This window comes from Vulpes lagopus, chromosome 7 (assembly GCF_018345385.1).
Source record: "Vulpes lagopus strain Blue_001 chromosome 7, ASM1834538v1, whole genome shotgun sequence".
NCBI classification, from domain to species: Eukaryota; Metazoa; Chordata; class Mammalia; order Carnivora; family Canidae; genus Vulpes; species Vulpes lagopus.
This window is the reverse complement of record NC_054830.1, coordinates 24899772-24927159: the sequence shown is the minus strand read 5'-3', so window position 1 is coordinate 24927159 and position 27388 is coordinate 24899772. Positions and strand designations below refer to the sequence as shown.

Genomic DNA, 27388 nt, shown 5'->3' with positions numbered 1-27388 from the left:
TCTGGTAGGCGAATTTTACAACCAATCAGTGCTCAAAGCAGATCCAACTGGAAGGGCTCCAGCTGGCAGCTCATGGTCTCTCTCCCAATTTTACTGTTAATGAATTATTATTTAACCCCCAAACACAGAACAGCATGCTCCTATTGTCTTAGGGGAAGTGAGTGATCATGATGCTCTTGACCTGGCACTTAGGAATCTCCCGGGCTGGAGGGAGGTTGGCAGCCAGTGGCAGAGAAGGAACACAGAGTGGATGGGAAGAGTGGTAGATATTGCTCGGCAACTGGCATGACCTCGAGTCTTTGCAATCTTGTGTGCGTTTGGACTCTATGGGGATCTGTGGTGGAAAAGCAGATTGGCTTCTCTCCTCATCATGTTCTCTTGTTTTCCCACAGGGAGTGGGGCCGGCCAGCAGAAATAGTGGACTGTACAACATCACCTTCAGATATGACAGTAAGTAACTGGCTTCACCGCTGAAGAATGGAGCCCTTTCTGTGATCTAAATCTTACACAGTTGTGTTTAATCAAGGACACTGCAGGTCTTGGGGTTGAAGAATTTTCTGAACCAGCTCAGGTTTGTCAATAGACCTAAAGTGGCTCAGTCTAATTAAGCCACTCAAGTAGGTGGGAGCTTGAACAGATCAAGTCCTCTATAGTGTTGGGAGAAATTGTGTATGGAGGACTCTCCCCTACCCCCAGGTCTTCAAGGCATTACCATGTCCTTAAGAACAAAGGCAGATGCCTGTAGGGGGCCCAACAAGGGACAAATGAGTGAAGCTCCTCAAGTGCAGGGATGCTAGGAAGCTGTAGGGACTGTGGCAAACTGGACAGCACTTGGTAAGGACTGTGGCAAACTGGGTATGAAGGGAGCACTGGCTTCTCCATTCCAGCTCATTGTAGCCTTGAGGAGTTCCCCCTGAGGTAGCCAGATGTGATTTTGAAGGAAGAAAGAGAAATTGGCTTTTTTTCTTTGACTAAATGTTTTTTTAAATATTGGCATCTATCTTAAAATGTTCACAAGTGAGATGCCTGGGTGGCTCAGCGGTTGAGCATCTGCCTTCAGCTCAGGGCATGATCCCAGTCCGGGGATCAAGTCCCACATCAGGCTCCCTGTGAGGAGCCTGCTTCTCTCTCTGCCTATGTCTCTGCCTCTCTCTCTGTGTCTCATGAGTAAATAAATTTATTTTAAAATAAAATTTTTTAAAGATTTTTATTTATTTGTAAATAAAATCTTTTTAAAAGATTTCTATTTATTTATAAATAAAATCTTTTTTTAAGATTTCTATTTATTTATAAATAAAATTATATTTTATTTCCCTGAGGGAAGCCCAATGTGGGACTTGATCCCACCACCTCAGGATCATGACCTGAGCCAAAGGCAGATGCTCAACCACTGAGCCACCCAGGTGCCCAAATAAATAAAGTCAAATAAATAAATTAAAAAAAAATGTTCACAAGCACAGAGTGGGCCCAGTGAATGTGTGTCTGTGTCCCAGATTGGCCCAGGGGATCTCCAGTTGGCCATCTCCGACTTGGGCCTGGGTTTCAACTGTAGTGCCCTACCTGTCCGCTGTGAGCCGTGGCAGGAGACTTGACTTCTATAAGCCTCAGCTTACATGTCCTGTAAAATAAAGATTAGTTTCTTCCTCAGCATCATGTTGAGGCTTAAATGAGGCAATGCTTTTAACTGCTCAACTTAGTTGGCCTGTGATGTGCACTCAGTAATTGATATCTGCCAATATTAGCAGTCATTCCAACTGGAATTGGAATACAGCATCTTTTTGGCCCTTTCTCTCGAGGAAGTGTGGCTTTGTCTGGCTGAATCGTTTCCTAAGGGCAGGGTGGGGTGCTTTTTTCTGACTGAGCATACAGAATCCCCCTCAGCAGCTGCTTTCATGCTTAAGAAGGTAATTACATAGAATTGTGAGCATTTTAGCCTTATGAACCATAATTTATACGTAAAAATGTTAACAAGAGGGAGCTTGACTCCTGTTTAGTAACTCCTGACATTTGATTCATCTCTTGGAGAAGATTATGAATCCATGTAAGTAATGGGTGTGGGTCACAGTGAGGCTTCTGAAATGATCATTGCTAAAGCAAGATTTTTGAGGTTGTGTATACAATCTAACAATTTTAAGATACAAATATGTGTGTCCAATTTATGTCCACAGTTGCTGACGTGAGTACTTTAAGTTAACCAATGAGGACTTCTATTTGAAACAGATATTTCATGTTAGTGGTGTGTTTATGCTCTGGGTAAATGTTATAATGCTAATGAAAGATTTGCAAGTCCATGATACTTAATTCAGCTAAGTGAAGACATGTGTAAGAGATCTCTCTTTGAGCTACAAAGTTAATTTCTAATATATGCTCTTGGTCCTGGCAGATCTTGTATTACATTCAAGAGTTCAAAATTTTCTGGTCAGCTGCAAACAAGTATTTGTAGCTCTAATTTAATATGGGGTTTTGTGAAAGGGAATCTGTACCTGTAAAACTTAAAAGTATCTTATTGTTTTCTTCATGGGACTAAATATTTGGCCCATGTGCTTGATGCCTGCCTCTTAGTCATTTTCTTTCTTATTCTTCAGCATTTAATTAGAATTTAATTCGCAACTCGAATTGACTCCCGAGACATCTGAAGCTCGGTTGCATTTTGGCAGAATGTCATTTGGGCATAATTTTTTGGTAACCAGAATCCAAAATGTTAGAGTTGCTAATAATTGGATCCAGGTTTGTATAAAAATTTATTCATTGTTTTCCATTGAAAAGATATTTCTTTCTCTCTTCCACAAGGAAGTTTCTGTTATTGCTCAGTTGACTGGTTACTAGTTCTGTTTGAAATAGCTAAGAACCAATTACCAAGTTTTCACCAAAAGCATGAAACTACAAAATCTTATTTTTCTACTCCTTTGATGTTATGAAGAAAGAAAATGTCTTGCCATTAAGTCAAAAGCTAATTTCACAGGTCTCCATGTCTCCTTTCACGTGACATTTCTCATTTCTTCTTCAGGCTCTGAGGGGGTAATGCCTGAGTAGGTTGTAATACATTTTCTTAATTCTTAGACTTTATATTTGCATAATTATATTTACAGAAACCTGGAGAGTGCTAATTTTGGTGTTAGGAATGAACAAAGGAAAAAAAAACAACATGATTTACTCTTGTTCTTGCATCTTTTCCTAAAAGCTGTTTAAGTCAGAGGTTTCAATAAATGAAAATGTTTGAACTTGGGGAGCCTGGCTGGCCCAGTCCGGTAAGCATCTGACTTTAGCTCAGGTCATGGTCTCAAGGTCCTGAGATCAAGCCCCATGTTGGACTCCCTGCTTAGCAAGGAGTCTGCTTCTCCCTCTTCCTCTGTCCCTCCCTGCTGCTTGAGCTCTCTCTCAAACAAATAAATAAATCTTAAAAAAAAAAAAAAAAAAGTTTGAACTTGACAAGTGTGATGGGATTTTGTCTTTTTTTTTTTTTTTTTTAAATATTGGGAAGCTAGTTTCAGCCAGGATTTTTTTTTTTTTGCAGGCTGTCTCCAATTCAGAACTTACTGTAGTAATAATCTCTGTGCTGAGGATAGGGATGGCTATCCATCCAAGGCTGCTTTCTGTCCTGACCCTGGTCTGGTCAGCAGTGGAATCCAAAGCTACCCAGCTGGTCCCTTAACTGCAAAACGTTTCCTTATTTGTACAATATGGGTGTTAAACCACATGTTTAAAAATTTTTTTTTCTATCCTAAAATTCTCTTCTGCACCCAGAGAACACATGTTAAATGCTTCGAGTGTCAATTTTCATTAGAGTAGAATTTGGTTTTATTAATTATTAACATCTTTTCAAAAGAAGTAATATTGAAATGTTGAGGTGGCTGCTTTTTAAACAGATGGAGTTTACAGAAAGGGGTCCACTTAGTGCTGTGAGGTAAGAGAGCAGGATCCAAAGCAATGTAGGAGCTAGGAGTTAGCAAAATGAGAGAGGGTGCGTTGTAGTGCATATGTGTGTTGAAATTTAGTAAGAAATTTAAAAAGGAGGAATATTATGTGCATATTAAAAGGCTTGGAAGGATGTTTCTTAGAAGTTGATAGTAGTTACCTTTGTGTGGTGGGAGGGCATGGATGACTTCTACACTTTTCTTATGTTCTTTTATAATTTTCAAATATCCAAGGAATGTTTTTAGTCATAAAAGTGGGAAATGTGGGGGCATCTGGGTGGCTTATTTGGTTGAGCATCTGCCTTCAGCCTAGATCATGATCTCCGGTCCTGGGATTGAGCCCCGTGTCAGGTTCTCTGCTCAGTGGAGAGCCTGCTGCTTCCTCTTCTTCTCTCTCTGCCTTCACCCCCCACCCCCTCCATGCTCTCTCTCTCACACACACACTCTCTCTCAAATAAATAAAATCTTTTTTAAAATTTTGGGAAAGGTGTGGCATACAGCAGGGGCAGGGGGAGTGCAACAGACTCATTGAGCCTGAAAATCCCCCTGTTTCACCTCAAAGAAAAACACCATGACTTCAGAGGGATAATGAGTAGTTTGGATAGTTGATGGAACTGAGGACTTTTTGCAGCAGAGTCCAATGAGAGTTTTCAATTTTAACCATTGAGAAAGAAATGGAGATGAAGCAGTGTAAGAATTTTGAGTTGGTTTTTACCAGGGGTAGCTGGTGTTTCTCCCTGTATGAATGGCCAGAAGAGCTCACAGCCATTCTCTGGAGTTCCATTCTGAGTATGGCTGGAAGCTTCTGGCAGCTATTTAGAATCCTGTAGACTTTGAAGGTATCTTTAGAGATACCAGGTATCATAGCTGCTCACATGGTCATGGCTGCATTGACAGCTGGCAGTAAATAATGTTCTCAGACAATATCAGAGAATTGGTCTTCATTTTATGAGCAGTGTGGAGCTCTTTGAATTTGGTGGGCATTGTGGGTGTCTTTGCTAACACATAGTGTTTGGGAACAGAAGTTTTACCTTTGAGATGCTTGTTAACGTTGAAGGTACTTTGCTTGTCACAAAGTCAGTACTGTTGCAGGTACTAATTGGATTGTTTAATAGTCTTGCTGTGAGGTACTCCTTCATGAGTCCCATCCTCATACTGCTTCCTTTCCCTGTTCACGTTGCCTCCAAATTTCTTCTAAAAGCAAGCCCCAGACTATTTAGCCATTTGTTTCAAATCACTCTAATGCTGAAACCTGTTGAATTGATGTAAATAATTATTGATTTAGGTAAAGTATCATAATAGTAAAAAAGTTAATGCCAGATTAACTTTTGCCAGTCAAACTGTATATACAGTCACACTGTATGTGATCCTCCTCATGCTGTCCTAGAATTTAACTTGAAGGGCAGGTAATGGTACTGGTGCCATAAATAAATCCTTCTGCAGTATCTTAGTTTTCCAAACAGTCAAACTTTGATGTCCTATTTGGGCTTGTGCAGTACACGTCTTGAGACAGAATGGATTTGGCCACCTCCAGACAGCAGCCCTGTGTAATTTGAGAAGAATGAACCTGGACATGGAAAAGTAAATGTTTTAATCTAACTGTTCTTTGTTCTCCTGACTCTCTAGACTGCACCACTTACTTGAATCCAGTGGGGAAGCATGTGATTGCTGATGCCCAGAACATCACCATCAGTCAGTATGCTTGCCACGACCAAGTGGCGGTCACCATTCTTTGGTCCCCAGGGGCTCTCGGTAAGTGGTCAAGATGGAGTCTACCATGTGGCCTTGGTGTGGGTAGTGAAGAACGCAGCGGTCCCATTGTGGCAACCTCCAGGGGCCAGGCAGGTCTTGACATAAGTGTAGGTGTGCTGTGTGCTTGGGCCCAGATACACTTCTTGCTTTGTTGCATATACTTGCTGGGCATGCACAGAGCTTGATACTATGCCTATGGCTCATCTTTGAGTCCTTTGGCTGTTACTGAGAGAGATGTGGGTTTGCAAAATAATGGTGTATGGTGATAAATCACACTGAAGCCTTCACCTCTGGGTCTCAGCAGTAGTTGGGGAACAGGTGACCTGTCTGAGGCTGTAATGGCCTCAGTATCCAGCATTGGCCATCTCTGTGCCCATATGGATATCCAGGCACAGCACTGGCATATGTTGTGAGTTTTCAGGAATATTCTAGTTTTCATAAAAACCCATAAAATCAATTCTTAAATGTTGGCAACAAACTGAATTTATTTAAACTATGTGGGCTGAGAAAAACCAAAATGAAGGAACAGAAGAGAAAAAAAAAAAAAAAACAGAAAAAAACAAACCCATGTTATTTGGCCAGATTCAGGTTAGGGCAGAGTCTGCTTATCCCCTTTAATAATGAGTTGCTGATATATCAGAGAGGATGCGATAGTTGGATGTGGGATGTGGGCAGGGCCCATTTGTTCAGATGTGCCTGGGTGTGAACCCAGATTCTGTGTTTACAAGAGCCCTCTAACCCTTGCCAAGCCCCGCTTCCACATCTGTAATGCTTCCCCATCTGTAATGTGCAGATGACTGCCTCTTGGTTTATTGTAAGATTTCCAGACACACACATGCAGTATATTTCTAGAAAGAGCTTTTTTTTTTTTAAGTTTTTATTTAAGTAATCTGTATACCCAACATGGGGCTTGAACTCGCAACCTTGAGATCAAGAGTTGCATGCTCCACCGACTGGACCAGCCAGCTACCCCTAGAAAGAGCTCTCAAAACACAGTGGCTGTTGGGGCACCTGGCCAGCTCAGTTGGTAAAGCATGTCAATCTTGATCTCGGGGTTATAAATTCAAGCCCCACGTTGGATGTAGAGATTACTTAAAAATAAAAACCTTTAAGAAAAAAAAGTGGAAAAAAACCCTCATACTAGTGGCTACTGTTACCATCATCAGAATCTGGTCCTCAACCTGCTCTTTGACATTGCCATCGAATCTTAGAATTAAAAAAAAAATAGCCAAGGGAAAAGTAAAATAAAAGCCTGGATTTCTTAATCTGAACAGGATAAATCTCAGAAAAATCAGACTGCAGGAGAGGTGAGTGCAGAATGAGGGAGGATAGATCAGACACATGGGCCTGACTCACTTATCCTTGTAAATACTGCTGGGTCTGAACGCAATGGGTTTTCCAAAAATAACATTATCTTAACATTTAAAGATAAAAACATTCTCTGTGGATAAACGGGAAGTGGTCATTCCATGTAAGGCTATACAGTTGAGGGGTTGGCCTGACAAATTGCAGGCTCCTTTAGAATGAAAGTAAGGGATGTGAGTGTGTGGTTGGAAAACTAACAGATGGAGCAGTGAGGGCAGAATGTAGTGCTCTTCCTGCAAGGTGATTTGTGGGTGGACAGGTTCTGTTTCTATGAAATTCTTTGAGATTCTATCAGGGAAAACCCTTGGAAGACAGAAGAGCATATGGGTTAAGAACACCAGTTTAGAGCCAGACACTCTTGGGTTTGAATCCCACACCTGCTGTTTAATTTCTGTGTAATCCTGGGCAGATTGTTCAGTGTCTCTATGCCTGTTTCCTCATCTATAAAATGGGGATTATATCTTCCTCCCATGGATGTTGGGAGGACTCATGAGTTTTAAATGATGGAAAGGAGCAAATAAGTTCCTTCATTGGAAGCTGCTCCATAAAGTTGCTAAACATGTAACTATAAGGCATTCCGAGTATTGTGATAAAGGTGTTACTATGATAGAAGATTTACATTTGCTGCTTCTTCCCACCACCCTCCCCTCCCCCCAGGCTTGGCATCGTGTTTTTTTAAGCCGGTCTTTTACAAATAAGGACTAGAACCACCTGCTCCCATCTCAGCTGATAAATTTTTATGAAATTGTGAAATGTACAGTCTTGAATCGTATTAATCACCCAGCTTTTGTTAAACAGGAGCTCTGGGGACATGGCATGAATTAAATCTTCGTATAAATAATGAGGATTTGTTCACTCTTTTTTTTTTTTTTAAAATCTCAAAAGGCAAATTCCTGTGAGATCTGCTAACTCGTTGTTGGTCTAAGACCTTGGATCTTGTTAGCATATCTGAATCTTAGGCTGTGGGTCAGCTGGCTCTCACCCCCACAGGAGGCTTTGTACTTAAGATGTAATGTGGCTGAGTAGGTACCTGCACATTCTATACCATGACCCCTGAAAATCTGAAGCTCTAATTGTAACTCCTTTGCCCTACTCACCATAAAATACGTGTTCTTCATCAAATAATGATAGAATTGGAGAACCTGTTCAAAAAAGATTCCCCTGTCCTTTGCCATCAATAATTTTCCCACCTGGTTAATTGCATCCTATGTCATTACGTTTGCCCTGTGAGGGAAGGGGTTGAAATTGTCTCCTCCTGTAGTGTTCAGAAAGAATGTGAAATCGATATCGCGCCAATTGAGGCCGACTTTGGGGATCTGCAGCTGCAGTTGGACCGTTCCAGTTTCCATGGGATGCAGAGCACTGGTACTGGCTCTTGTGATCAGCAGAGCTTAATCCTCAGGTGGCAGGAGGCTGGGCCAGTGCCTTTCAGCAGCGCTGTGGGCGTCTCAGGGCTTCTGAGGACTGTATGAAGAGCACACACTGGGCAGCCCTTGGGTGTCTGCCTTTCAGGCCTGATTAGAGCAAGAACTGCTTTGTAAATCACATAGACATTCTAAACTATTTAATCTCAAGCCTAGGAACCCCTTGGGTGCAGACACACACTTTGTTAGGAATTTTGTGCATTACTCAGTGAACCATGCCAGCAAATACAGGATGAAAACTTAAAGCGGAAACATGGTTTGGGGGGAGTCCCTCGTCAGCATTGGGAATTATCATCAGCTAAATACACCCTGTCTGATGACCTAGAAATTATATATTACACTGTAGACATTTAGGATCAATTGTGACTTGAGCCTGAGTGTTTGAACCCTAATGTCACAGAGGCAATGGACATTTGTGAAATGGCTGGCTGGATTAGAGGTAATTAATTAGTCATGATGGGACAGAGGAAATCACCTGGCCTGTACTAGAGGAATGCAGGGCATGTGGTTTTTTCCCTTTCTGCAAAACTTGGATATTCTGGCCAAAGTTAGAATTCCTTTAAGTCTGTTGTGTAGGTGGAAAGGACGGTAATCTTGGAGGAAGGAAAGTGTGTTCAAAGGTAATTAGGTCCGCTTTTAATAAAAGCATTCTGCTTTGCTTAGGCATCGAATTCCTAAAAGGATTTCGAGTAATACTGGAGGAGCTGAAGTCGGAGGGAAGACGGTGCCAACAACTGATTCTAAAGGACCCAAAGCAGCTCAACAGTAGCTTCAAAAGAACTGTAAGTCACACGCAGAGAATGTGTTCCTGAAGACATGCCACTGTTCTGGGGGTCTGAATGGTCTATTGAATGCCTGTGAAACCAGAGAAGGGGGGCAGTGGGGTCCACCCCTCCTGCCAAGGTGGGCAAGAAATAGCTTGGCAACACCCTAAGCCTGCTCCACACCCAGAGAAACCCTCCAGCACATCTCGCTGGTAAACACACCTCTCAGGTTACATGTCCTGGAAGGTGGCTTTGTGCTCTTAAGAATGTGTGAGCTCTTCCCCAAAAGCTTTGAGGTTCCGTATTAAGCAGCCATGGCTGCCTTGCTAAAGGACAGGCAGCATTGCTGATCTTTATTTCAGTTGAACATGGTCCAGAAAGTAGACCCCAGATCTGGAAGAGTGTCTGGGTGACTGTCAGGGAGGTCTGAAGGTCTTGTGTGTAGGCGGAGGGGTGGGTAATTTCTTCATGGTATCATGTCTGTTTTTATTCCCTTTTAGGGAATGGAATCTCAACCTTTCCTGAATATGAAATTTGAAACGGATTACTTTGTGAAGATTGTCCCCTTTCCTTCCATTAAAAATGAAAGCAATTACCACCCTTTCTTCTTCAGAACCCGTGGTGAGTATGCCCTGCTTGCCTGCTTCCCATGATGAGATTGCTCCTGATTCTAAGGACTTTTCAAAGAAATATATTCAAGAGCCCACCTAATACTGGTATGAAATCAGCATGGTTGAGGAGAAAAGCATCCAGAAAAGCAATTCTTAGAATTAAGATTTGGCCTAGGCAGAGTTCACCCAGCTAGAGATACCCATTGGCAACTTATTCAAGAATAGATGTGATGTTTGACTTTTTTTTGGAGGGGGGCGTGCAGCTGCTGTAAGATACATACATATATCTTTATATGTATGTATGTATTTTAAAGATTTTATAAATCTTTAAAATATATATATATATATATGTTTTAAAGATTTTGTTTATTTATTCATGAAAGACACAGAGAGAAGGCAGAGACATAGGCAGAGAGAGAAGCAGGCTCCCCATAGGGAGCCTGATGTGGGACTTGATTCCAGAACTCCAGAATCACGCCCCGAGCTGAAGGCAAATGCTCAACCGCTGAGCACCCAGGCATTCCAAGATATCCATATATTAAAACTACTTGGGGGAAACACACACACACACACACACAAACCTACTTGGAAAAAAAGAAAAAGCAAGACTAAAAAGTATTAGTTGATTTTGGACACAAAGAGTACAGCATGAAATAATTCCATCTTTTTTAACCTGTCATCAGGAAGGTGGCTTTTGGGATCCCTGGGTGGCGCAGCGGTTTAGCGCCTGCCTTTGGCCCAGGGCGCGATCCTGGAGAGCTGGGATCGAATCCCACGTCGGGCTCCCGGTGCATGGAGCCTGCTTCTCCCTCTGCCTGTGTCTCTGCCTCTCTCTCTCTCTCTCTCTCTGTGACTATCATAAATAAATAAAAATAAAAAAAAAATTTTTTTGAAAAAAAGGAAGGTGGCTTTTGTGAATGCCCATTTTCAGGATTCCATTAAGACAGCTAATCAGTAACCCTGAGACTGCCTCTTTCTAGAAAGTTAATTTGTTTAACATCTGTGTGTCAGGCCCTGTTCTAAATGCTTTCTAAATACTGACTCAGTTTACCCCCATCTCCACCCTTCAAAGAATTTAATCCTCCCATCTCTACTTATTAGATGTGGAATCACACACCCAGAGGTTAAAGAGCCTGGTGGGAGCTGGGATTTGAACCCAGAAGGCTGACTCTGGAGTCCACACTCCCCAGCCGACTATGCTGGGTTCCCTTCTCATCTGTTCTGTATGCGGTGTGCCTTTCCACAACCTGAATCACTGCTTTCAGATTTGGTTGCCCAGGCATCCTGAAGCCTGTAGCCATTCCCTCTTGCCTTCCTGGTCAGGCTTTCTGTCTGGCTTCCCAAGCCCCCAATGTTCAGCTGGCGGTCCAAATTGCCAGCACTTCTATGTGGTCTGATTGCTGGCCTCATCCTCCTCTATGATGTTTTTGTTCTCAACTCTATAACTCATACTCTGTTTTCTTTTTTTTTTCTTTTAATTGTATTAAAAGAAATGCAGCAAAGTTATAAAGTCTCATTTTCTTAAATAAAACATTATTTCATAAGGCAAAGATTATGTACATTCGACATCTCAATGCCTTACCCGTAACCAATGAGAGGATTCAAATATGTTTATGAAAAGCTCACCTTTGGGGATCCCTGGGTGGCGCAGCGGTTTGGCGCCTGCCTTTGGCCCAGGGCGCAATCCTAGAGACCCGGGATCGAATCCCACGTCGGGCTCCCGGTGCATGGAGCCAGCTTCTCCCTCTGTCTGTGTGTCTCTGCCTCTCTCTCTCTCTCTCTGTATGACTATCATAAATAAATAATAAAATTTAAAAAAAAGAAAAAAGAAAAGCTCACCTTTGTCAGAACTAGTGTAATTTTTTTAAAAAAAGATTTTATTTATTTATTCATCACACACACACACACACACACACACACACACACACACACACACACAGGCAGAGGGAGAAGCAGGCTCCATGCAGGGAGACTGATATGGGACTCCATCCCAGTACTCCAGGATCACGCCCTGAACCAAAGGCAGATGCTCAACTGCTAAGCTATCGAGGCATCCTAGAACTAGTGTAATTTAAGATTAATTTTTTCCTATCAAAATCAATGTGTCTGTTTGGGGGTGAGGCAGAGGTGGGAGATACGTTTATCACCATTTCAGTGCACTATGATCTTGATGCTGTCTTTGGTTTTCTTGGTGTTGTAGGAATATTTGCCAGAATGTTCTCCCTGGGTGAGCAGCATTGGCATATTGGACTAGCTGTTTGGCCTCTCTCGTCATTTTTTTTTTTTTTTAATCACATTTAAGCCCTGCTTCAAAGCCCTGTTGGCTTTGGTGCCTAGTGTTCAGTTTTGGTGCTACTACTTAGTAGATGTCTCGATGCCATTTTTTGACTCCCTTAGAGGATTTTACAGTAGAATGCTAGCAAAGTTTATAATAACCCTAAGATAGTTCCAGAATCACTCCAAAGTTCTCTTGTGCCTAAACACCTGTACAGTGGAGCAGGGCCTGGTTTTATTTCCGTTTACAGTTAAACCGGAACCTCCATGTGGCAGTAGCCTGAACACAGTCCTGCTGGCCTTGGCTGCTGGCCCTAAAACTATGTAATGCTTGACAAGCTTTAAAAGTCTGGGTGACTTTACACTCTTTTCATTTATTTGGCATAAAATGAACTGCATTAATATTTTTACATTGTACAATTTAAATTTTCATAAGATATAACTATGCTGTACTGGAAATCATTGCTGAATCGATGTATTTTATACTTTTTCCAACACTATCCGGAACCGTATATTTCTATTTTATTGAATTATTGGATGAGGAAAATGTCAAATTGTATTAAAACTAAAAATATGCATCTTTCTTAATAGCCTGCGACCTATTGTTACAGCCGGACAACCTGGCCTGTAAACCCTGTAAGTACAGGTGTTCTTGTCTTTCAAGTCTTGCCAGCACAGTGGTGCCGGGGTGGCCTCTGGGTGCTCATTCTGGGTCCTTCCTCCTCCCAGTCTGGAAGCCTCGGAACCTGAACATCACTCAGCACGGTTTGGACATGCAGGTGTCTTTTGATCACGCGCCACACACCTTTGGCTTCCGTTTCTTCTATCTTCATTATAAGCTCAAGCATGAAGGGCCTTTCAAGAGAAAGGCCTGTAAACAGGTGAGCTGCTCTCCATACATTAAGGAATACTACGTGTTTAATGTGACCCCTGGGCCCCTGGAATTTGGATGATTCAATGTGAATATTAGGCTTTAGTTCAGCAGTTGGTAGATATTCCAGAATGTTATGTCTCAGGGGTGCCCTTCATGCTCTCCAGTTATCTACACTCAGCTATTCCAGTGGTGATGAAGCCTGGGAAAGGTATTATCAAGGAAATAACAGAATTAAATATTTCTAGTTCATTCTGCTCTATTTTAAACATTAATTGGATGCTTGCTGTGTGCCAGTCACCAAACTTTATGCTCACTGAATCCTTACAACTCTGTGCAACAGAGGCTGCTGCCATCATCCCACTTTACAGATAGGGTGACCTGAGGCTCCATGATGTCACCTGGCTTGCTCAAGGCCACGCAGCTAATCAATGGAAAAAAACACATCTAGGAGCAGTCAGTGGCTTACGATCATACACATAGGCCAAAGTTAAGTAGAAACTCAGCCATCAAGTTTTTAAGCTAAAGGAGGTCAGCAAGAGGGGAAAATGTTTTGTGAAAGTGCACAGGACTGCTAGATCGCCTCTAGCAAGCACCAGGAGAGGTTTTTGGTCATAATAGCAGAACTTAGCACCTTCCTAGACGTGCTTCTGTGTTGTTGAGTTTTGCTTTCCTGCAGGCTCTCACCTCTGTCATTGACCTTCTGCTCAAGTTGAAATTATGGCACATAAAATATGCACAAACATGGGCAGGTAATTCCTTTCCTCACCCTTTCCATAAGTAAAGGTTGCAGCTTCTTTGTCTGCAAATGAAGTAGTCCTGCTGAGGGCACCACTAAGTATAGACTCTGACGGGGTTCTCTGGGCTCTCCCGGGCCTTCTTATCAGAGTAAAGTTCAGATCATGTGTAGCAGATAAACACGGCTGCTTTCTGATCTAATTTATGTATTCTGAACATAGTCGTGACTGGTGGCAGGTCTCCTTCAGCTCTGGGGGGAAAAGAGAGGTCCAGATGACCCTTATCCAGGAAGTGAGTTTTAAAAGTGTTGTTTTGTTTCTTTGCAGGAGCAAAATACAGAGACAACCAGCTGCCTCCTTCAAAATGTTTCTCCTGGGGATTATATAATTGAGGTGTGCATAACTCAAGAAAGCCCTATTATTAATTCTACAGAATGAATCTAGTTCATGTAGAATCCAACTGTTTACCACCCTAAAATTTCAAGCTATTGAGGGTGTGCACAGTTATCTTTTTACATGGTCCTTAATATGCTTTTTAAAAACTTTATATGTAATCAGTCTTTGATTTTTCTCAGTATTTCAAATATTTCATACAAATATTTTTATGAAACCATATAGTCCACATAACCATGATTTAAGAATTTCTATACCATATTCCTTTGTAGGGGAGGAAGAAATTCCTTCTTTCCTCCCTGGGTTCTTCCAGCTGGTTTAGGAATTAAATTGACATAAGGCAGATTAAGGATTTTGAGAAAAAACCCAGAGTCTTATTGAGTACTCACAGAGGCCCAGTAATGAAATTGAAAGCCAAAGAAATTACAAAGGCAGGCACAGTTTTTATGCTTTTTGGACAAAGAGATAATAAATTTGTGAGGAATTGACAGGATAAAGAAAATGGATGTTTGGGAACTTTAATTAGTAAGGAATACCAAGTGGGATTTAGGCTGGGATAATAAGATAAAAAGTAACAAGGTTTGTTTCTATAGCTTTCTCGACATTGAAGTCCCTATCTCAAACAATAAGGATATCTGTTTTGTTTTTTTTTTAAGATTTTGTTTATTTGAGAGAAAGGAGCACATGAGCTGGGAGGGAGGGGCAAAGGAAGAGGGAGAAGCAGACTCCCTGCTGAGGGGGGAGCCAGATATGGGGCTCCATCCCAGGACCTTGGGATCATGACCTGAGTTGAAGGCAGATGCTTAACTGACTGAGCCACACAGGGACCCCAAGGAGGTTCTTTTTACTTCTCGATACGGTGAGGGTATTTGTCATATGGGAGATATATTTCCTGCTTTGAGGGGGACAGAGGGAGGATCTGCTTGTCGTACTGCTTGTTTCCCCAGTAGCTTAGTTTCAAAATATTTACCAATAGGGCATTGTGCTACCTACTGGGGCCCCTACACCATTAGACTACAAAAATATGTTCTTAAAACCTTGGATTTAAAAACTTTGAGTAGTAAAACATAAAGGAAAAGTTACGCCAATTGTATCTGCCTCTATTTCTCTAGTTTTCTGCTGACATTTTTCTGTATAAATATACATGAAGTTCTAAATACCACTGAAAAAAGACAGGGGCACGTGGGTGGCTCAGTGGTTGAATGTCTGCCTTTGGCTCAGGTCATGATCCTGGGGTTCCCAGATCGAGTCCCACATTGGGCTCCCCGCGGGAAGCCTGCTTCTCCCTCTGCTTATGTCTCTGCCTCTCTCTGTGTGTCTCATGAATAAATAAACAAAATCTTAAAAAAAAAAAAAGCAAATGGGGTGTGTGTGTGTATATATGTGTATGTAAATATATATATAAATATATAATTTTAGATTACTTTTCCAGTATCAAACATACTACAAAAACAGGAATAAAAGAAAAATAGAAAAGGAAATTAAAAGTTTGTCCATAGCTCTGCTATTCAGAGACCATCAACATGTCTTAACATTTTGGGAGAAACACTGGTTGTATGACTTGGTAGCGGTATGTGGTTTTGAAGTGACACACCCTCTTAAAGCATTCATGGCAGCCCAGGAAAATTAGTGGTAGGATGCCACTGTAATTGAAGATTGTTAGAATGTGGAGCTCACTCGCTGAATTCATCAGTGAATGAACAATGATGGATTCATGCAAGGTGATGAGGTGGAGAGTTTTGCATTCATAAAGCAGAGATTTATCTGATTTAATATCCAGTCGAGGCTCATAAATGATCCTAGGCAGTAGCTGTTCTTCCTTCTGCCCCCTACTGCCCGCAGATGGAAAAATGAATGAAATTGGCTGAGATGTTATCACTTAAAAAAAATAATGATACAGCATCCTCTGTTTTGCAGCTGGTGGATGACACTAATACAACTAGAAAAGTGATGCATTATGCCTTAAAGCCAGGTATGTTTTTTTTTTTTCCTGTGTGAAATGTTGGCTCTGAACTACAGCAGACCATGCACTTTGATACTTTCTGTACTTCATAATTTGTAAAACCAAAACACATCATTTGAGCCCCTCTTTTTTTAAAAGGTGTTCCATCAGGGGTGCCTGGGTGGCTCAGTCACTTGAGTGTCCACAACTTTTGATTTCAACTCCAGTCATGATCTCAGGGGTTCGTGAGATCAAGCCCTGTGTTGGGCTCCATGCTGAGCATGGGGAGTCTGCTTGAGATTCTCTCCCTCCCACTCCCACTGCCCCTCTCCCCTACTCACTCTTTAAAATAAAAAGGTATTGCATCAAAGCTAACTTTCCTTCCATCCTAATGTCAATGTCTGGGAGATCGAGGCCACTGTGGTTGGTGTGTGTCTGTGTGTAGCTGGGACTAAATAGTCACTGGTCCTTGGAAGAAAAGTGGTGGGAAGTGAGGTTTCCTAAGGCTGAATTCTCACAAGTGGTCACTGTGAATTGTATTCTACAACTCCCCCTCCCTTTTCAAATATTTTATTTATTTATTCATGAGAGATGCAGAGGGAGAAGCAGGCTCCATGCAGGGAGCCCGATGTGGGACTCGATCCCAGGACTCCAGGGATCATGTCCTGGGCTAAACCACTGAGCCACTCAGGGATCCTATACTCTACAAACCTTTAAAAGGAATTCTTTGTAATCACCAGACCAAAGCTAGAGAAATGTGGTCAAGGGGTCCTAGCACCTGTTAGGCAACTTATGTTTAAAAAGAGGAAAAAGAGGGGTGCCTGGCTAGCTCAGTAGAGCATGTGACTCTTGACCTTGGAGTTGTGAGTTCAAGCCCCATATTTGGTGTAGAGATTACTTAAATTAAAAAATCTTAAGGAAGAAAAAAGAAAAGGAGGGATTTCTTTGAACTTGCGCTGCTTAAGTTTCAAACCTTCTCTGAAATTTCCCAGCACATTCCCCGTGGGCTGGGCCCATTAGGGCTGTTGCCATCACCGTGCCGCTGGTTGTCATCTCAGCATTTGCTACCCTCTTCACTGTGATGTGCCGCAAGAAGCAACAAGGTATCTCTTTGTGTGGTGTGTTCTTCCCAAGTTGGCAGGACACCAGCCAACAGAGGGAGTCAGGAGCCTTTGGCGCCCCCGCCCCCCAAATGGGCATTTGGGAGGCCACATAGGTCCTTTAGTTTCCTAGCATTGAAATACTTGGCTTTTAACCTCAGGAGCGCCATGAACACGAAGCCATAATCCTATTCCCAGACTCAGGATAGTAAATTTAAGAATATAGATGAAGTCTAAAAGTATGAGTAAGGGTAGAGGTAGGATGTCATTACTTATAAAAGACAGGTGTTGGGAGGGAACTTTCTGGGGAGCTTGGAAATGTTTTATATCTTGATCTGAGTGGTGGTTACATAGGTATATACTTAGATAAGAATTTACTGAGATGTACTCTTAAGACTTACGTACTTTATTTTTTTTTAAGATCTTATTTATTTATTCATGAGAGACACAGATAGAGAGGCAGAGATACAGGCAGAGGGAGAAGCAGACTCCATGCAGGGAGCCCGATGTGGGACTCGATCCTGGGTCTCCAGGATCACGCCCTGGACTGAAGGCAGGCGCCAAACCGATGAGCCACCTAGGTTGACCCAAGACTTACGTACTTTATTATTTTTTTAATTTTTATTTTTTTATGATAGTCACAGAGAGAGAGAGAGAGAGAGAGAGGCAGAGACATAGGCAGAGGGAGAAGCAGGCTCCATGCACCAGGAGCCCGACGTGGGATTCGATCCCAGGTCTCCAGGATCGCGCCCTGGGCCAAAGGCAGGCACTAAACCACTGCCACCCAGGGATCCCGACTTACATACTTTAAAGTCATCGCTCAGCAGGGTTTGCCTTCCCTCTCTCCCTCCCTCCTCCCTTCCTTCCTTTTTTTTAAGAAGGTCAGCTCTTTTAGTGTTTAATTGGTAGATATACTTGGTTGTGAGACCAGCTTCTGGGTGCTCTCTGCTGACCAGGGTGGTCCCTTCAGTTTTCTTGGCTTACTCCAACTCAATTTCAGGTGAACAACTAATTTTGGCCGCTTGTTGCTCCCCTGGGGAAATCCGCTCTCCTATTTCCAGTGGTGACCCAGGGGCTGGGGAGGTGGGGACTGGGATCTCAGGTGTGCATATCAACTGTTGTTTCTTGAAGAGGCATTAGGTCCCGAGTCTTAGGGAACAGGATAAACCATTGGCTCGTAGGCATCAACCCTATCTTCTTTTCCAATTTAGAAAATATATATTCACATTTAGATGAAGAGAGTTCTGAGTCTTCCTCGTACACCACGGCACTCCCCAGAGAGAGGCTCCGGCCACGGCCAAAGGTCTTCCTCTGCTATTCCAGTAAAGATGGCCAGAATCACATGAATGTTGTCCGGTGTTTTGCCTACTTCCTGCAGGACTTCTGCGGCTGTGAGGTGAGCAATCTGAAATCTCTTCTCTTCCCCTGGGTAGGACATGTGCTCCCATGCTCTCCCTTCTATCTCCTTCCCTACAGGCCTCTGGGTGACACCTAGGACCTTGCTTCCTTCCAAATTTGGGTCAGCCTCACACTCCTCCCTCAGCCTGCCCTACCTATCACTACCATAGCACTAAATGTTTCCTAATACTTAGTCCTAACCCTGACACACTCCTGCTCAAAAGCCTTTAGTGGCATCTAACTGGTAGGAAGTTTTATAAACATCAAGGAGATCGTGGACAGCCCGGGTGGCTCAGCGGTTTAGTGCCGCCTTTAGCCCAGGGAGTGATCCTGGAGACCTGGGATCGAGTCCCACATCAGGCTCCCTGCATAGAGCCTGCTTCTCCCTCTGCCTGTGTCTCTGCCTGTGTCTCTGTCTCTCATGAATAAATAAATAAAATCTTAAAAAAAAAAAAAAAAGATTGTGCAGTTGCCTGGAAGGAAATGGCATATCCACTGAGAACATGTAACAGGAGTAGGGGGAGGGGGTCATTCAAGACACCTGGTGAGCCTTGACCGGCCAAAGAGAGGATGGAAGATAAAACAGCAGGCTTAGACAATTCTTTGGAGTAGTTTTGCTGAGAAGGGAGAATAATAATATGTCAAGTACTCAAATGGTCAGCTCTGGTTTCTTGACTGTCTCTTGAGTTAAAGCTATTAATATGTAGCTTTTCTATAATGTGATAGTGCTAATTTTCAGGTGAAGTGAAATTTGAAGCTGTCATGGAAGGCACACTCTGTTTCTTACCAATGCAAGAACTGTACAATAGCTGTGTAATTAAAGTTATTTGTGCTTTGATTACTGCCCACTGGTGGGTGTCTTAGTGTCTCCATGTGGCAAGGCTGCCCCCTAGTGTCAATAATACCTATTTACAAGCTGAAGCTAGGGAGATGCACAGATCCAAACTGCAAACTCCAGCTGGTGCAACACAGTCTTCAGACACGGACAACCCATGGGCTCTGCTTTGTAACTAACTAGCCTCAGGGTGGAAGTGTCTTCCAATTATGAGTGTAATACTTACTGTAGAAAATTTGGAAACAAAGATGACCAAAAAAAATGGCCTATAATCTCAACCTAGAGAAAGAGGAACACAGTTAATATCTGGTCTGTTTGCTTCCAATTTCTTTCTTCACAGATGAACTCATGCATACAGTTTTGCATTTAGGGTAGATTAGAATAATTTTCCTGTCTTTTCATTTAATAACTTTACACTACTGAAAGTTTTATGTAAACTGCAATTGTATTTTATTTTGTAAAGTTTTTATTTAAATTCCTATTAGTTAACATACAGTGTAGTATTATTTTCAGGTATATGATATTCAGCACTTCCATATATCACCCAGTGCTCATCACAATGAATCCCCATTCCGCATTTCTCCTATCTTCCCACCTTCTCCCTTCTACTAACCCTCAGTTTGTTCTCTATAGTTAAGAGTCTGTTTCTTGGTTTGCTGCTCTCTTTTTCCCCTTTAGGATTCTTTGGCTTCTTAAATTCCACATACAAATGAAATCATATCATGTTTGTCTTTTTTCGACTTATTTTGTTTAGCATGATACTTTCTAGTTCCATCCATGTACTTGCAAATGACAAGATTTTATTATTTTTGGTAGCTGAATAATACTCCATTATATCTATATGCATACTACATCTTTATCCATGCATCAGTCGATGAACATTTGGGCTCTTCCCCTAATTTGGCCATTGTTGATAATGCTGCTATAAATATCAGGGTGCATATATCCTTTCAAATTAGTATTTTTATATTCTTTGGGTAAAGATCTAGTGCAATTGTTAGATTGTAGAGTAGTTCTATTTTTAACTTTTTGAGGAATTTCCATAGTGTTTTCCAGAGTGGCTGCACCATGCAATTTTAAACAGCCACGTGATCCATCATATCAACTCTCTATAATTGAGTTATTTCAAATTGCTAAACATCTCAGTAGTTCAATTTTGCCTCATTTCTGATGACTTTGCAGGGATAGAAGCCTGGAAATGGAATTGCTGTATCAAAGATGGGAACATTTTAAAAATGTTTGGTATATACTTCCAGTTAGCTTTTAGAATGTATAATGCAAGGGAATGTAAAGCAATTCAGGATTATTTTCAGCAAGTGAGTGGATGTTGAACTGTGTTCCTTAGAGCCAAAGAAGAAGACAAAGTCATTTCAGAGCCCCCTTCCCCATTAGAGACTGTGGCTCTCATTCAGGCATATAGCCACTGAGGATTAGTTTCTGAACTACAGAAAGAAAGAGGCTGGTAAAACTGCCAAGAGACATTTTTAGCAGAATCAGATGAAAATGGTCTAAGAAGGTGAAGCCCTCTGAGGGGCACATGCATGCCTGGTTTTCTCTCCTTTCTTGGTGCCTCTCCCTCTCACCCCCTCCCAGAATCTCCTTTGGATGGAAGACCTTATATGGATATGACACCCCATAGACTGCTTATGAAGTCATGGTGGGAGGTGCCACGTCACTCACAAATGAGTTAACCAGAGTGGCTGTCCTCTTTGTTCCACATGCTCTCTGGATGTGAGTCCACCAGCCTTGTGGGCAAGTCTGGCATGCAGACCTGAGCCTCTTTCCTGCCTGCTTTGGAGTCCTGCACCCAGTTTCATCCATCATCACCTTCCATCACCATGCAGCTCCACTCATCACACAGACTGACTGACCCCAGTGTGCTCATTGTCTGTGGTCACTAGCACAGAGTCCCTCGAAGGCCTCACTTGTGATATGTGACTTTGGCAGGTTGCTAGAAGCTCTGTGTGTCCATCTTCTCCCTGGTGGGGTGAGATCAGGAATGGCTCCGTGTCAGGCAGAAGCAAGGGCATGATGCCGGAGTCCTGGCATATGACTGTCACCCATAGAATGTTAGCTATTCTGGGACCCCGGCACCCCGGAGCCTGCACACAGCTGTGCCGCTAATACGTAAAGGATGGATAATGTGACCCTCTTGTAACACTCTTGTTTTTGTTACCTGAGTCTCCTCTCCAGGCTGTATAGGTGAGTGAGGCCCATGTTCTCTTTCCAGGTGGCTCTGGACCTGTGGGAGGACTTCAGCCTGTGCAGAGAAGGACAGAGAGAATGGGTCATCCAGAAGATCCACGAGTCACAGTTCATCATCGTGGTGTGTTCCAAAGGCATGAAGTACTTTGTGGACAAGAAGAACTACAAGCACAGAGGTGGAGGCCGGGGCTCGGGAAAGGGTGAGCTCTTCTTGGTGGCTGTGTCGGCCATCGCAGAAAAGCTGCGCCAGGCCAAGCAGAGCTCCTCAGGCCAGCTCAGCAAGTTCATCACCGTTTACTTTGATTACTCATGCGAGGGAGACGTTCCCGGCGTCCTGGACCTGAGCACCAAGTACAAGCTCATGGACAACCTTCCCCAGCTCTGTTCCCATCTGCACTCCCGAGACCACGGCCTTCCGGAGTCGGGGCCGCACCCTGGGCAGGTGAGCAGAAGGAACTACTTTCGGAGCAAGTCGGGCCGCTCCCTTTACGTGGCCATTTGCAACATGCACCAGTTCATCGATGAGGAGCCCGACTGGTTTGAGAAGCAGTTCGTTCCCCTCCGCCCTCCCCCCCTCCACTCCCGAGAGCCGGTGCTGGAGAAGTTTGACTCAGGCTTGGTGTTAAATGACGTCGTGTGCAAACCAGGGCCCGACAGCAGCAATTTCTGCCTCAAGGCTGAGGCTGTGGCCCCTGGGGCGCAGGCCGACTCGCCCTCCGAGGGCCCGCACTTGGGCCTGGACCAAGACACAGAAGTGGGGCCCGGGCCCGGCGGGGGCTCGGTCCTGCGGCCCCTGCTGCACGCCGTGAAAGCCCCCGGCCCCTTGGACATGCCTCGGGACTCGGGCATCTACGACTCGTCCGTGCCCTCCTCGGAGCTGTCCCTGCCCTTAATGGAAGGACTGTCGGCAGACCACACAGAGACATCTTCGCTGACAGAGAGCGTGTCGTCCTCCTCTGGCCTGGGTAAGGTGCAGGGGGAGCCAAGAATGCCTTTGGGTTGGGTTCCTGATGCAGGCCACAGCCTTTGTCTCTAGTTCCCAAATCCATGAGACTGTCTCTCTACTTTTGCTGCACGCTTACTGGCACTGAATCCTTATGGGAGGTTACAGACTCCATTGATAGTCTCGATTTATTCCAGGCAATGGGAATGTTCCCATGTGTGAACTGCTGGAATACTGAGGCTCAGTTATGGTGAGCGGCCCAGTCCCTGCAGGAGGTGTTATGAAACATACAGTGTGTGCATTATATCACCTTCCTGAACTCTGCAGACCTCTGGCAGGCACCAATAGGCAGCTTGCCCCAAGGATATTGGTTGGGGGGGGTTCTGTGGACCTTTATCTTTGCTGGGATTTGTAGTGTTCACCATCCCTCACCTATGCCAGTGACTTAAAAGCCACATCTTTTAATAATCTTGGGATTGGTGGACACAGTGTTTGCTCCATCAAAGCTCAGCACAGGGCCAAGTAGGAGGGCTCTGAAGGAGAGTTCTGTCTCCCCAGGGAGCACCAGCAGGATGCCACCTGGGGCTTCTCCTTACAGTGTCTGTGGCTAGCTGGAGTCATGCATGAAAACCCTTGGCCCTCAACTAAGAGAACCTGCCAACAGGTTGACAGTGCCCTGTCCTGAGTTGGTTGGTAGGCCTGCCTCACTTGTAAAGCCAGATTCAACCACATTCTGGCCTTAGCACCCGCCCCAGTGAAGTACAATGACGTGTGGCTCTGCCCTGTTTTCTTTCCTTAGGTGAGGAGGATCCTCCTGCCTTCCCTTCCAAGCTTCTCACATCTGGGGTGTGCAAAGCAGAGCCTGGTTGCTGCAGCTACACTGGTGAACTCCATGCGGTCGCCCCTTTGTAACAAAATGGAAGAGTCTAAGCATTGCCACTTTAGCTGCCGCCTCTCTCTGGTCCCCCAGCTCTTCTCTCTGGTTGCGCAGTCCACTTGGAGCTGAGGTCTCCTGCAAGGATACTTGGAGTGAAATTTGGGCCAGTACTTGCTCTCCTTGTCCCATCCCTCTACCTGATATCTTGGCAGAGTCTCCAACTTTCTAAAACTGTATGGATCTCTGAAAGGCATGTCCATAAGGTCAGACCTTGGATTAGAGCCAATTCTGGGAGGTAGGAGGATATATGCACAGAGAAACAGCAACGTACCTGCACTGATTATTCAGATTGTATTTATCTCTCCAAACTTTGCCTGTTTGCTGTTGGCTACTTTGATTTGAAATGCTTTGTGGAAGAAGCACTTTTAGCACCATTATAGCCACAGAAGTCAAGTGCCAGTATATCTGGAATCCATGTTGTTACAGATGATGATCTTGTCTGGTTTTGGTATAGAATTTACAGTACTACGGATGTTAAAAAAAGCTGATTCGAAGGTCGAGAAAGTAACTGACTATACTATCACCTTTCATGAAATAAGTCTCTATGTACTAGTGGTGCCATAGCTGGCTGAGGTGGGGGCTGCAGGGTCAGGCTTACCATGCTGACAGTTTTTTTTCTGACATGGGCTGGTCATTGCACAGAAAGCACCATAACTCAGGACACAGGACCACCTCTTGGTTTGAGTAGGCATCATGTGGGGCCCAGATCTGCATGCCAAGTTTCCTTGGGTTCCATTTACTGTGCAGTATCTCAGATGTTGCTGCCTGGAAGTTTATTTTTAAAAGACTAATACCCAACTGAGCTGTATTACTGGAAGCTGGAGTTCATGCTTCAGTTGGCTTCTGATCTAAAGCTGTGTCCAGAATATTAGGGATCAGAATCAATTGAAATATGGCAGTGTGTGCAGGTGGCAGCCACTTAATCTGCTGAACTGGTTTCGTCTAATGAGAAGTCTCATTTTAAGATGGTGAGGAGAGATCTGTCACAAAGATGAGTGTGCGCTTCTAATACCGTCTGAAGAAGACATGAGACCTGAAATCATTGAATTCTTGAATCTTAAAGTACTCCCTCCCAACAACCCAGCCTGTGAATCATGTTTCACTTCGTGTTTCTGTTGTACTTACCCAATGAAAGATTTGTCTCTTGTGCTCTATCCTACCAAAAATAGCTGTCTAGAGCTTAGAAGGAAAATATTTGCTTTAAAAAAGGAAAAGTAAATGTTCTGTTTCTATGAATGATGATTCTACAGAATTTGTTTCCAAAGGAAAAATAGTTGTTCAAATCTTGTTTGTTTATTAGCATGTAGGTAAGGATACCTTGGTCTTCCCTGTGAAAAGCCTTCTTCCCATGTCCCTGAGGGGTTGTGAGGATCTTTCTCCATGTTTTTCATGGGTGTTGCTGGATTTTGGCACTCTGCTTTTACTCAGCATTCACACAGGGGACCTTGGGTTTCACTCCTCTAGCAGATAGGACCAATATGAAGGGAGATGAGAAACCTCTCAAGGAGGGGTAGGAGGTGAAATGGGGCATGACTTTTCCACCGAAGCACGTGCTTGGCAGGTGGGGAAGGGAAGGTTTGCAGCCTTGCTGGAAAGAAGAGGTTTGTGTGTATTTTTGATGCAAATGCCATACTCCATGTTCTGTAAAGGCAGCTGACGGCCTTGGGAGAAGAACGTGCTTGTCTGTTCTACCGGCATCGAATTTCCTGCAGCTGCTCTGAAGGGGAGACAAGTGAGCTGCAGAACCGTCTCCCCCATAAAGCCAGGCATCTTGTTGGAGAAGAGATGTTCCATGTCACCGTGGAATCTGGGACAAGTGCAGAGCTCCTGCCCATGTGTGACTGCCCTGCCATTCCGTCATCAGGATAAGTTCTGCAAGGGAGATTGGTCAGTCCAAACTTGCCAACATGAAAATTCACTTCGGAACATTATCAGGAAGATTGAGGCCAAGAAATGATGCATGCTCCAAAGTAACCATGAGGAGCTACTTTTAGGATATTCAACTTTGCACATAAAATGAAGCATCTCTGAGAAAGTGACCCCAGGAACAGCATGGAGGGGTGCCAGGTGGGGCAGGGAGCATCAGCTGAGCTCCATGATCATGGGCAGGGAGCTTGCTAAATGAACTTAACTTCTTATGAAAATGCAAGGGAAAAATATGCTAGACCAAAAATCAGGTAAAATTCTAGTTTGGATTTAGGGTTTAGATGGTTATTTTCAAGTACTAATTTTTTATGTTCAACACAATTCTAACATACCGAGTAGCAAAACCATAGTGTGAAGGCCTAAGTCAGACTAAGTTGAGATGTTCCAACTTTGTGGTTTTGCTTTATTAGCTTCAGTTTTTTGTTTTTTTTTTTTTTAAACCCTCCGATCTCGTGCTGGGAATGAGAACAGTTGCCTTGTAGATTAAGGCAAAACGTCTGTTTTAAGCAAAGCTGCATTCTTTGACTGATACTGTCCTGGGTAATGGAAATGCTAAGACAGAATTCAGATAAAACTTCTGCCAAATTGCAGGCTTTTAGAAATTTTAGAAACAATAATTAGAATATAGGGATGACCTCAATGAAAAGCTAAGAGGCTTGTGTGGCTAAGTTAGCTGGTGTCCTCTGCGCAGGAGACCAGAGGTAGATGCAAGGAGCCAGGTAAGCAGATCTCGAAGGTAGTTGAAGGTAGGGAGCTAGTCGTTCATCTTAACTCACCAGTGCCCTACAGAAAGGACTTAGCATTTGACATAGCTTTGCAGAGTGGGGAGGGATCAGAGAGGCAGAAGCCTGGGTAAAGGTGTGCTTTTCTCCCAGGAATTGGCTACAAGCAACCAGAACTTACCCGGACAGACCTGGCCCAGCCACATAGTGGGGGCAGAGTGTCCTCCAGAGGGCCAAATCCTGGGCCTTTTGAGGCACATTGATCTTCAGAAAGAATCTGAAGTCATTCAGGTCCAGGCCCAGGTATTCAGGTTGGGCGACCCAGCCAGGTAATAGCATTTTGAGCCAAAAAAATGAGACAGGGCCTTAAAATCATGAGACATGTTTTGATTGACACATGAGTAATAATTGAAGACAGTCCCAGAGCACAAGTTCACAAAGTGTCTTTAGCAACTATGACATCATTGGAATCAACGCATAGTAATTTCAGTGTACATAAGTTGTATGTTAGAGTTCAGTCTTGCTACTTCATAGCTGCAAATGTCTTTTTTTTTTTTCTTTTTTTGAACCAACCCCTAATCTCAGGTTCCCTGATTTAAGCACAAATAAACAGGAAGATTGTCCCTTCAAAAATGTCGAGTTACTTGATTTTTGGAACTTTTCCTTTCTTCAGACTTAGGCATCTTTTAGAAGAAAAAAAAGAAGGAAAAAAAAAACCCCTATTTTATTCCTGGAGAAGAAATGATACACCCTCTTCTTAAAGAAAACCCTGTAGTCCCCAGTAGCCTCAGCACTAATTTGGCTCTCTTAGAGGGGAGAATTATTCTTTGTGTCCTTATTGGAAAGAGGTAGACAGTACCAATGTGAAAGTTATTAGCCTTTTCTGTTTTAAATTGTTTGTGAAGACTGCTGCTCTTATTTAGCAGATGCTATGCCTTTGAGGGTAGCCAGTGCAGCAGGCCAGGAATAATGATAAATAAGGTGTGGTGATAAATGGCAATGACCTACCTTCTCAGTGTCAGAGAGGCCATAGGGCATGGCGAGGACTGTGGCAAACTGAAGTGCTTCCTGTCCCACCTCTAGGAAGGCAGCTATTCCGGTCAGTTGTGGCCATGTGGTACTTACTGATTTTCCCATTTTTCAAGAGAAGCTGAGAATCTGGATTCTTTTTTTTTTTTTAGGTAGACTCCATGCCAGTGTGGAGTCCAATATAGGGCTTGAACTCATGGTTTCAAGATCAAGACCTGACCTAATATCAAGAGTCAGATGCTTAAC

At 43.4% G+C, this 27388-nt stretch overlaps 1 protein-coding gene across 2 annotated transcripts in view; it reads left to right on the top strand.

The window, feature by feature from the left end:
- IL17RD (interleukin 17 receptor D) overlaps positions 1–27369 on the top strand; it is a 67331-nt gene extending 39962 nt beyond the window's left edge. The window contains exons 2-13 of one of the 2 annotated variants that reach the window (XM_041764057.1): positions 393–450; positions 5541–5666; positions 9119–9237; positions 9720–9840; positions 12696–12740; positions 12834–12985; positions 14040–14105; positions 16023–16077; positions 17040–17150; positions 18380–18543; positions 21611–22550; positions 23328–27369. In XM_041764057.1, coding sequence (XP_041619991.1) covers positions 393–450; positions 5541–5666; positions 9119–9237; positions 9720–9840; positions 12696–12740; positions 12834–12985; positions 14040–14105; positions 16023–16077; positions 17040–17150; positions 18380–18543; positions 21611–22550; positions 23328–23440 — 2070 coding nt within the window. In that variant the 3' untranslated portion in view covers positions 23441–27369. Of the gene's footprint in view, positions 1–392; positions 451–5540; positions 5667–9118; positions 9238–9719; positions 9841–12695; positions 12741–12833; positions 12986–14039; positions 14106–16022; positions 16078–17039; positions 17151–18358; positions 18544–21610; positions 22551–23327 lie in introns of both variants that reach the window. The other variant, XM_041764056.1, reaches the window with a different exon arrangement.
- Positions 27370–27388: the final 19 nt, after the last annotated feature.